Genomic DNA, 11,509 nt, shown 5'->3' with positions numbered 1-11,509 from the left:
TTACGAATCAAATTTCTCATTGTACAGAATTCAAAATATGTTTTTGTTTATTTCATTAGAAACTAGACTCAATAAGCTTTAATTACATAATTTATTCAGATTCTAATTCATCTCCCAAAATTTATGGTGATTTTCCAAAGTCACGTTACTGCTGCTGTCCCAAGCAGATTTATTACCAAATCACTCTTTCACACATACCTTGCATGCATGTTATTTAAACATGTATAACACCAATCAATCATCACATATCTATGATTTTACTTAAGTATAATCTCCATTTCATCATTTTAAAGCACAACATGTTAGCCGATTTTTCCCTTTAGCATCTAAGGCACATGCATGCTCATTTGTTTGGCTCAACTTCACCTATCTTCCATTTTTTTCATCAAAAGAACATGAAATAACAACCATTTCCTTCATTTTAATTCATGACTAAATGCTCACAACACAACTAAAAACCAAAATATGCTTCAAGAGTTAAGGTAGAATCAAGAAGAACTCATGAACATCAAGATAGAAGCCAACTACCATGAACTTACCTTCAATTTTCTTCCCCAAGTGACCGAACACTCAAGAGCTTTCTCCTCTCCTTTCTCTTCTCTAACTTTCAGCTATGATGAACAAAGATGGACAAAACTTTGTTCTTTTCACCCCTTTTTCTTTTAATAAAACTTCATATTTCATCCACTTAATTCTTTAATACAAAAGACATGAAATTCTTATCATGAAACATTTACCTAACCCATTATCATGAAACATTTACCTAACCCATTATCATGGAACATTTACCTAACCTATTATCAATTTGTATCAATTTGTACCATAAATTATGGATATCAAGTGTACATTTTGTCTACAACAACATGATGGCTGGCCACTTCATGTAAAATGGGAGGTTTGTCATGCAAATCCTCCTATTTTGCACTCCTATTTATTTGGTCACTTCAATTTAGCCTATAGCATTTTCAAACATTTTCACATAGGTCCTATTTCATAATTTCACTCACAAATGACAAAATTAAAGCATGAAATTTTGCCAACATTCACAGAATTCCTGAAAATTGGGGCGTTACAAACTCGATTCGTTGAACTCGAAATTCAAATTTTTTTTAAATTTTTTCAAGTCGAATCGAGTTTTACTCACCCTTAAAACTTGATTTCAAGGTTCAACTTGATACCTAAACATTTTTGGTCGAATTTAGGTACATAAACTTGGATTTTTGGATCAAACTGGTACCTAAACTTAACTTTATAGTTCAAATTGATTCAAATAACTAAGTACTAATTTGGACAAGAAAGTCAAATTCAAGTACTGATTTGAATTAAAAAACCCAGTTCAGGTACCTATTTGGACCAAAATAATATTTAGGCACCCATTTAAACTTTAAAGCCTTAATTAGAAAAAAAGCTTAAATACCAAATTGAAACTTGAAATTAAGTTAAGGTACCAAAATGTATATTTACCTTTTTATATCATTCAAAATGAAAATAAATTAATTTATTTAGAGAGAATGCTGGTAGTTTTTAGAGGGGAATATGGGTTGGGCTTCAAACTTTTTTGAGTTGAATTTAGTTTGAATTTTAGTAGAGTTTTACTTAAATATCAATCTTGATTAAAATAAAATTATAATTAAGTTATAAAACGAATAAATACACATGTAATTATAATTATATGTTAATATTTATATTTTTAATTAAATTTAATTATTATTATTTTTTTAAAATCTCAAACTTGAATTCGTACGGGCATGAGATCAAAAGATGGTAGCTGGGCCACTTGGTCATTGACAATTTTAGTAGTTTTGTATTCATATTTTTATAATTAATTCAGGGAGAATACAATAAAATTAATTACATTTTAAAATTTAAATTTAATAAAGCATTTTGATTTTTTTAAAAAATATAATTACTTTGTAAAACTTTGAGATAAACTTTCTCAATAATAATAATAATCTACATAACTATATATAAAACAAAGGTTTTGCTGTTGACATGTGTCCAACCTTTCAGTGTCCACCTCTTTTTCATCAGGAAAATGGTAATATTTCAATTTTGGTCCCTTTTACCTAATTTAAGATTTAATTTTCATTCTTTAAATTCTAGCATAATTTAGTATCTATGTTTTATATGTTATTAGTTAGCCCAATAGCTAATATTGTTAACTACTTTGATTAAATTTTTTACTCGATTTAAAAATATATATTATTCTAATAAAAATTTTATTTTGAATTTAAATAAATTTATTTAAATTCGAAATTATTAACAAAATTTTTTGTTAGAATAATATTTTGACACACTCTCTCACATTATAAAAAAAAGTGGTTAAATTTCAATTTTGGTCTTTCTATTATGTTTAAATTTGATATTTAATTTTTAATATGATTTGGTCTTTATATTTTTATAAATATTATTAATTAGTCCAAATAGTTAATACCATCAAACATTTTTATTAAAAAATCATGTGGTTATATGTAATTTGAATGCATCAAGATATTAGAGACTAGCATATGCTTTCCCATTTCTTTATACTAACTTGAAACTTAAGATTTAATATCTACGTTAATTTAAATTTATAAGATGGTGTAATATTTAGGCATTAAATTTTAATTTCCTAATCTAATTAAAATAAAGTTTGAATATAATCATTGCAAATTATTTAATAATTCTCTCAGTTCTCAACTCTTTGAACAATAAACAACTAAAATAATTAATTAAGTATAAATTTGAATTAAAATTTATTGATTAAAATAGATAATTAAATGTGACACGTATACAATTACAAGTAATTATTAGTTAATTCAATTACGGATAACTTTCCAAATACTTAAAAAAATTTTTATGTCAAGTGTTTACTTTAAACGGCGTCGTTCGTGAAGTTGTATTTTGTTAGGAATGAAGCGAAGAAGAAAGATAAAATAATTTCAACAGTCAGGTGGCTGGCTCGCTCATTCTCTCTCTCTCATTCTCTGCTGAGTTTTCTGAGATCTGAATCTAAAGGGAAACACCAAAATGCAGGATCCACCAAGTCTGAAGCCGAACCCGGATCCACCGGTTCCCTCCAATGCATCATCCACCACCCCTTCTTTTCCCAACCCAACCACTTTCCGAGGCTCTTACCACAGGCGAGCCCAATCTGAAGTTCAATTTCGGATCCCGGATGACTTGGATCTCGTTTCCGACCCTTTCGAAGGAATGGGATCCGAAGACGACTTGTTTTGCAGTTACATGGATATTGAGAAGCTAGGGGGATCATCTAAGGGAGCCGAAGAAGGACGGGGTGCTACTGGCTCTTCAACTGCTGGATCCGCTCATAATCCCAAAGGAGATGAAATCAGTGGTGGGTCGGCGGGGATGGGGGAGAAGACTAATGAAGGTGGGAAAGGAACGCATAGGTATAGTAATTCAGTTGATGGGTGCTCGCTAATGGAGTCCATTGAAGCTAAGAAAGCTATGGCTCCTGATAAGCTTGCTGAATTGTGGACTATTGACCCTAAGAGAGCCAAAAGGTTTCGAATTTACTTCTCTTTTTTCTTCCACTATTTCGGGCTTCTTTTTACAGCATTTGGTTTTGGGTACTCATGAAATTGGTGAAGAAACTTTAAGCTTATAGCTTTTAATGGAAAGTTTGTGTTTTGGTTTTCGGTAGATTATTAGGGGAAGTTATTTATGAATGACATTGTAGTGCTACTTTATAAATTTTGTGTCTTTTTCTTTATTGTTGGTTGGTTATATATAATTAAATTTTCGTGGGGGTTATGATTATTTCGTTGAAATGTTCTTTTCTTTCTTTTCTTAATCTCAATGGTATCAAGTTGACTTTCTGTTCCTCTTGTTTTGGTTATAAATAGTGTCTTGGGCAATTCAGGAAGTAAATTAAGAAGTTGGAACTTGGAAATATATTTTTTAGGGGAGGGTGGAATTTGAAAGAAACTGAGTTACTAGAATTCATGAAAAACATGCAATTCTATGTAATTAATAATTGGTGTCTATTATGAGTTTGAACTAATTTTAGGTACTCTTTTATGGATCATGCATGTTTCTTAGCTTTTTTATCTGGTTTCGTGGACGTTTTGGTTGCATTGTTGACTATCTTTTTGTTAACAATGTAGTATTTACAGTTGACTTTTCTGAGCCTTGAAGAATGGAGTTTTGTTATTTTCGGAAGTTCTTAAAACTATTCACTTCTTTTTTTTAAATGAAAAATTCATGTGAATTGTAAGGCGTGTTCAATATATGGTTATTTGTTTTGTACCCTGGTTAGGAGATTTCATAAATGCTTCCTGATCAAGTGCTGAATGGAATATTTGTATTAGTAAGTTATACCTGAATTTCAATTATATATCTCTATCTCAAATTGCTAATAACATTTTATGCTTGTCTACGTATTTCAGCATATGAATGGTCTGTTACACCATTTAATATTGTAATACTAGGTCGTGGGTAGGAAAAATATTGTTTGAGTATCACTGGATATTTGTTTCATAACAAAATCCAGCAGTGATTAATCTGATTGCCGTATTCCTGACCATAAACTAATTGATATTGCCACTTTTTCTCCTTCTAAATGATGTTTTTGAAAAGTTTTATCATATCCTTAGAACTTGATGGAAAGTTTTCATAACTTTTTTGTCAGTCTATACCCTGCATGTCACTATATTTCATGCAGTACTAGTATGACATTACAACAAAATGACTAGTGGACAGACACATTTGGTCGTTGTTGGTTTCTAATAAGTTTGAGTTTTGGGCGAATGAGCTGTTCATTCCAAACTTTGGAATGCGAAATAATGGATTTGAGAAGATCACGTGATTGTGAATTTTTCTAGATTTAGAATGTTATAGCCTTTCTTCACTCATATTTGCTAGTGTTTGAGAGCCTCTAAACTCGAGTCTGCTATTTATATATTATTCAAAAGGTTTATATTGCCCTAAATGCACAAGCATTTGGTGAGGTGGCTGGGTTAGAGAAATTGTTCTCTTCACTCAACCTTTATTGGAAGATGGAAATTCTCTTTCATAGATTGACTGCCATTATTTGATGAGCTATGTGCTTCCATCCAAGTTTCTGCTAAGAACTTCATAACTTGTGTAGGATCATCGCAAATCGTCAGTCAGCTGCTCGCTCTAAAGAGAGAAAAGCCCGATATATATCTGAACTGGAGAGAAAGGTCCAAACACTTCAAACGGAAGCAACTACTCTTTCTGCGCAACTAACCCTTTTCCAGGTTTTTGTCAAACACTTGCCTTTCTCATTGCATAATTTTAGAGCTTGTTCATGGTGACCATTTGCTTTCCTTCTGAGAATATCTGATCTACATATTAAACAATCAATATTTGGCAGCTCTACTTTCTAGTGCATCAAAAGCTGTTTGCGATTGTGGTTTCAATTCTTCTTGATTCATACTTTTATTGTTTTACATGTTTATATGTGCTTGTAACTCTGTTAAAGGCATCTGAGTTTCTGAAATTGCCATTAATTTTGGATGTCTTTCATCTTGTGTTGCTTATGACTTTCTCTATTGATGATATGGAATATTTAATAGCCTTATTTCTTGTGTTCTATTCTAGAGAGATACAACAGGCTTGACTACTGAGAACACTGAGCTTAAGCTTCGGCTACAAGCTATGGAACAGCAGGCTCAGCTACGTGATGGTATGTTCTGTCCACAGACTAAATTAATTTAATTACCAAATTCTCTCCAAGATGGTATTCCTTCAAAAGTTTATACCTAGCTTGTCTAGGGACATGTTTGTTCCCTACACAAAGTTGAGCAGTTTTTCTTACCATATATTGTCAATTTGTAGTCAATGACGAGAAACAAAACAAACTCGCATGGAACTCGTTACCTAGGGATGTGCATCCCATTCTAATTTGTAGTCAAATTAGTCATATTTGTATCATGTCCCTGCACATAATTTTTTCTCATTTTCCTGTCTGACTACAGCTCTAAATGAAGCACTGAAGAAGGAAGTAGAGAGGCTCAAGATGGCTACCGGTGAAATGTCTACACCCACAGATAACTTTAACTTGGGAATGCACCATATACCATTCACCCAATCTTCTTTCTTTCCTCCCCAGCCACGGCAAGTTGAAACCCAGAATATGCAAATGCCACCATTTCATCCCTTGCAATCTAACATGTTGGCATCTAATCAGTCTATGGTAGCTGCCTCTGGCCCACATGCCTTTGCGGATATGATGCAACAGGATCCTCTTGGCCGATTGCAGGGGCTTGATATCAGTAGCAGAGATTCACACTTGGTGAAATCTGAAGGCCCTTCAATATCTGCCGGTGAAAGTAATGGAACATTATGATACAAATTTTGCTGATCTACACCTTGCCCTGTCCTATTTGTTGGGTTGTTCATAGACTGACCTTGTTGACATCGAAAGGTACTATTCGTTTGAATTCAGAAAGTTTTAATGTGTTTGGGATTTTTAGTTTTTTTTTTCGTAGCTTTGCTAGTTCTTCAGTCATTTAAGATTCTTTCCTTGTGGCATTCAACTCAATTTTTTTGGAGCAATGATGTGGGAATAGAAGTATGATCGTAGGATTAGATTAATGGAGCATCTCAAACCAGCTGCTCCCATTTCTATTGTCTGTTAAAGTATTGTTTAAAGTTGTATTGTTGGTGAATTTCTTCAAAAATTGTGTTTTTGTTTCGGTCGAGGACTCTCTCCCTCACAAGATGGATTTGTGTTCAACTTGAAATGTATCCGGCTATCGGATTGCAATGCCTTGAGTTTACCTTTTCTTTTCTTTTCTTTTTTTCCTGGCTCGGTTGGGCCTTAGCGTTATCTGCTGGTGCTTGGCTTTTTAATAATGTTATATGATTACTCGTGAATCTATCTCTGTGGTGTTTTTACTCAGTTCTCAGATGCTAACAGTCAATGGACAACAACTTATCATCTTGAGTCCGAGCTCATGGGTTTTACATTAGCAAAACCTTCCCGGACTTACAGTGCTATATAGACAACTGCTGAACTATTAGTTTCCTTTAAATTTTGCTTCTTTCTGCAATTTGTAGTTGTAGATATTGCTGAGCTGAAGACTGCAGCTAACTTTGCTGAAACCCTGAAACTTGATCTTCAGAATCCCTCCGGCATTGCTTAAGGTTGTTACAGCTGCTTTAGTCTTCGTTTCCTCTCATTTCACCCTTGCAAACTCAACATTTGGCTTTTTTTTTTAACTAACCTAAGTGGGGTTTGGATGGACAGTTGGGTGCGATGTGGTGCGGTTAGCTTACTTCTTGTCTCATACTACAGTATCTAATCTTACCCCACCGCTATTTTTATACTAAACACAGATAAATACACCGCCATCCAAACTAAGTCTTAATAAATTAATTACAAAAAATAACCAAATGAAAAATTATATACGAAAATGACTTGAAATTCGTTCGTTGGTGCCTTGTCACACTGACAACACCCCCTAATGATTAGCTTTCTTTTAAAAATTTTTTTTGATGTCGTCACTATATCAGGTAATATTATTATATATTTTTTGCAATACTCGTGTGAAAAATATGGGTATTCATAGTAGAAAAAAAGACTATTTTTAATGGATGTCACTGATCTATTAGGCGGCATTGAAAATTTTTTTGAACAGCCAATGTAAATGACGACATAAGTTGTTATTGAATATGATGGCTAGAGTTTTCAATTGAGAAGAAGAGAAAAAAAAAAGAAAAAAAAAAACAAAAAAAGACAGAAAAAAAAGAAAGAAAATAAATAAAAAGAAAAGTTATGTGAATTGAATGGGAATTTGAAAAAAAAAATTAATTTTCATAACCGAATATGTAAATTTAAAGGAAAAAAAATATTTAATTAAATGAAAAATTTTAAGTCGGTGACAACTTTTTTTAAAAAATATTTAATGAGAACTTTAATGGAAATTAAATATTAAAAACAAGACATTTATAGATTTTACTCAAATTAATTCATTAATTACGAAAATGACTTGAGGAAAAAATTATGTACCTAAATGACCTTAAGTCTATAATGCTTGTCAGTGTCGCTTGATACATCAGTAACACCGTTCCCTAATGATAATTCAATTATCGGCTTTTCTAAAAAGATAATTTTTTTATGCTGCCACTGTGTTAGGTGACACTTCACATACGAGTATTCACGGTAGAGAAAAAAAAGGGAAAATAAATATTTTTTAGTAAGTGCCGCCTAACACTTAGGTGGCATCGGCAAAATTTTTTAAAAATTTGATTTTTTTTGTGCGATCAGCATGCCAAGTGGAATTGGTGTCGAGGAAAAAAAATTTAAAGGGTGCCACCGGTGTGTCAAGCGGCACCGGAATGTTAAAAAATTATTTTTTTAGGGGTTTTCTGTGTGTCAGGCGACACCAATATATTTAAAAAAAAGATACCTGAAATAAGAAAAAAAAACTGAACAAAAATTATAGGTTGTTAGGGGTGAAAGCTCATGACGTCGTTTGGTGATATGAACAGTGAGATGGTGTGTTTAACCGCAGGGAACATCCTATCTTTAATTGACGATGTGAAATGAAGATAGAAGAAAGCGTAGTTCGAAGCTTTGGTCATTGTTTTAGAATATTTGAAGCCAACTACTAGGAGATCTGAATCATAGAACTCAACGATGAGGAGGAAACCTCTTCTTTGGTGTCAAAATCGTCACAAAAGGCCACCACAAAAAGAGGCATCAATGGTTATTATTGAATACCATAATTAGGGTTTTCAATTGAGAAGAACAAGGAAAAGAAAAGAAACAAAATAAAAAACAAAAAAGAGAATGTGAAAAGAAGAAAGAAAAAAGAATAATAAAAAAAGAAAGTTATGTGAATTTTAATGGGAATTAGATGGGAATTGGAAAAAAAAAATAGAAGTATTTGATTTCCATAACTCAAGATTTAAATTTAAAGGAAAAAATTTATTTGATGGGAATTTTAATAGAAATTAAGGGTCCGTTTGTTTACATGTAAAAGGTTTTACGGAAAATATTTTTTGCATTTTCCTGTGTTTGTTTCACAGAAAATAGTTTGGTCAACGGAAAATGACTTACAGGTCAATGTAAAATAAGCCCCTTTTCTTGTAAAATGACTTACCCTTTTAAAAAGCGTAAGTTATTTTCTAGAAAAGAGCTCATCTATAGATAATTTTATTTTTATGTAAAAATTAACTTAAATCAAGCTTAATATTATTATATTGATAATAAATTTTATTTTTATTTTTAAAAATATTTAAAATATTATATTTTTCAATATTATTAAACATACATATTTAATTATTTATATTTAGTCATATAATAAATTATTAATATAATAAATATAATTTATTATTTTAATAAATTATTTAAATATTTCAATTTTATTTTAATAATAAATTTTAAAAATAATAATTTTAAATAATATGTGAATATTGAAAATATTCAATATTAATATTTTAATAATAAATATTTATTACAATTATAAATATATTAATAATAAATATTTTGTAGTATAAATGTTAAAATATGTTATAAGTCTATGTATAGTTCACAGATTTTTAATTTAGTCTTTGTACTTTTATTTTCAAGAATTTAGTCCCTATACTTTTCAAATTTGAAAATTAAGTCCAATTGTTGACATCGTTAATTTTTTTTGTCAATTTTTTTATGTCACATTTTTAAATAAAAAAATACCCACTTAGTAGTCATGTAATTAAAAATGACGTTATAATAAATCTGAATTTAACATAATATTTTTAATATATGTAAATACAATGTAAATATAAAATTATAGATAAAAATAAATTCAATTAAACAATAAAAAAATAAGAAAATCTCAAATGTATGTTTGTTTAATTGAAAACAACTTTTATGAAATATTTTTAATAAATCTACCAAACAACAGAAAATATTTTACACAAATTCATCTAAACACCAGAAAATATTTGTTTTTTTCTAGAAAAATAAATCATTTTCCAGAAATTATTTTTCGGAAGACATTTTCAACGAAACAAGCAGAGCCTAAATGGGAATTTTAAAGTTGGTGACAATTTTTAAAAAATAAAACTATTTAAATAAAAAAATATTTAATGGAAAATTAAATAAGAATTTTAAAGTTGGTGACAATTTTAAAAAAAAATTAAAGGAAAAAAATATATAATGAGAATTTTAATGAAAATTAACTTTTAACAACTAACTTCCACTATATTTATTTTAAAGTTGGTGACAACTTTTAAATAAATATTTAATGGGAATTAAATGGGATTTATAAAGTTTCTGATAATTTTTAAAAAATATATTTAAAGAAAAAAATATTTGATGAGAATTAACTGAAAATTTTAAAATTTGATAACAACTTTTTCAAAAATTATTTAAAAGGAAAAGATATTTAATGGGAATCTCTTTTTTTTTTTTTTACTTTAAAAAGCCCACAGGTTAGAAAATTGGAAAACTATATAATACTATTATATGCAATCAATGATTTCTCATAAATCTATCAAATATTAATTTAAAATATTAAGTTTCCTTTCGTATCTCTATTTTTCATATTTGTTACTTTTTCATTTTCGACTTTTTCTCTTCTGTCCATCTATATTTCTCTCATTTCTTTTTTTTTTCACTCTCACTCCATCTAAGATTATTTGTGTTTAGTTGTCATTTCTTAAGTTTTTCAATCCATTCATGGTGGCATTGTCGAGTCAAGAAGATAATAACCACTTTTATTTCTATTTTTTTTTTCAATTTTTTATCTATTTCAACGGTTTCTTTTTAGCTTTTTTTTTTCTATATCACCTTTATTTTTTTTTCTAAAAATTTCCACCGATGTCGCCTAACACACTAGCAACACCAAAAAATAATTATTTTTTAAAAAAATTATCGGACTCGCTTGACACACTGGCGACACCTATTAAAATTTTTTTCTTTTTTTTCCACGGTGAATACTCATATTTTTCATGGGTATTTCAAAAAATTCATATTGGTGTCGCTTGACACAGTGACAGCACTTAAATTTTTTTTTAAAAGCCGATGATTAGGTCATCATTGGGGGTGGTGCCGTCGATGTGTCAGGCGACACCGATAGTCACTATAGAGGTCATGTCATTTACATATATAATTTTTACCCTAGGTCATTTTTGTAATTAATGAATTAAATTGGGTTGTTTTGAAAAAAATTCTTATTTATTTAATGAATTTGAAATAAAATTATAATTATATACTCGGTCAAATTTGAAAAAAAAGTTGATTTTAAAAAATATTTAGGGTTTTGGACTAATTTTTAAGATATTTAGGGAAATAGGTCGATGTTGGAGAAAAAAATGAAAACGCGTCTTACAGGGTGCACTTTCTGACTTTTTGATACATCAGCTCATTTAGTTAGATGGTTAAATGTTAGTGATTTTGTCTTTAAGTCTCAAGTTCAATTCCACTCCTACTCACATTTGTATTTTTATTTCATTTGTTTCAAACTTTACCTTTATTTTTAATTATTGTTTCTAACATATAAGCTCATTTGGTTAGATGGTTAATTAATAGTGATTTTATCCTTAAGTT

General features: G+C 29.9%; 1 protein-coding gene across 1 annotated transcript; it reads left to right on the top strand.

The window, feature by feature from the left end:
* Positions 1–2,871: 2,871 nt before the first annotated feature.
* LOC107916281 (transcription factor RF2b) lies at positions 2,872–6,846 on the top strand. Its single transcript, XM_016845461.2, has 4 exons — positions 2,872–3,506; positions 5,093–5,225; positions 5,569–5,653; positions 5,946–6,846. Exons 1-4 carry the CDS (start codon positions 3,010–3,012, stop codon positions 6,314–6,316), a joined length of 1,086 nt encoding a protein of 361 aa, XP_016700950.2. The 5' UTR covers positions 2,872–3,009; the 3' UTR covers positions 6,317–6,846.
* The last annotated feature ends 4,663 nt before the right edge of the window (positions 6,847–11,509 follow it).

Source organism: Gossypium hirsutum, chromosome A10 (genome assembly GCF_007990345.1).
Source record: "Gossypium hirsutum isolate 1008001.06 chromosome A10, Gossypium_hirsutum_v2.1, whole genome shotgun sequence".
Lineage (NCBI taxonomy): Eukaryota > Viridiplantae > Streptophyta > Magnoliopsida > Malvales > Malvaceae > Gossypium > Gossypium hirsutum.
This window is presented reverse-complemented; position numbering and strand designations above follow the sequence as displayed.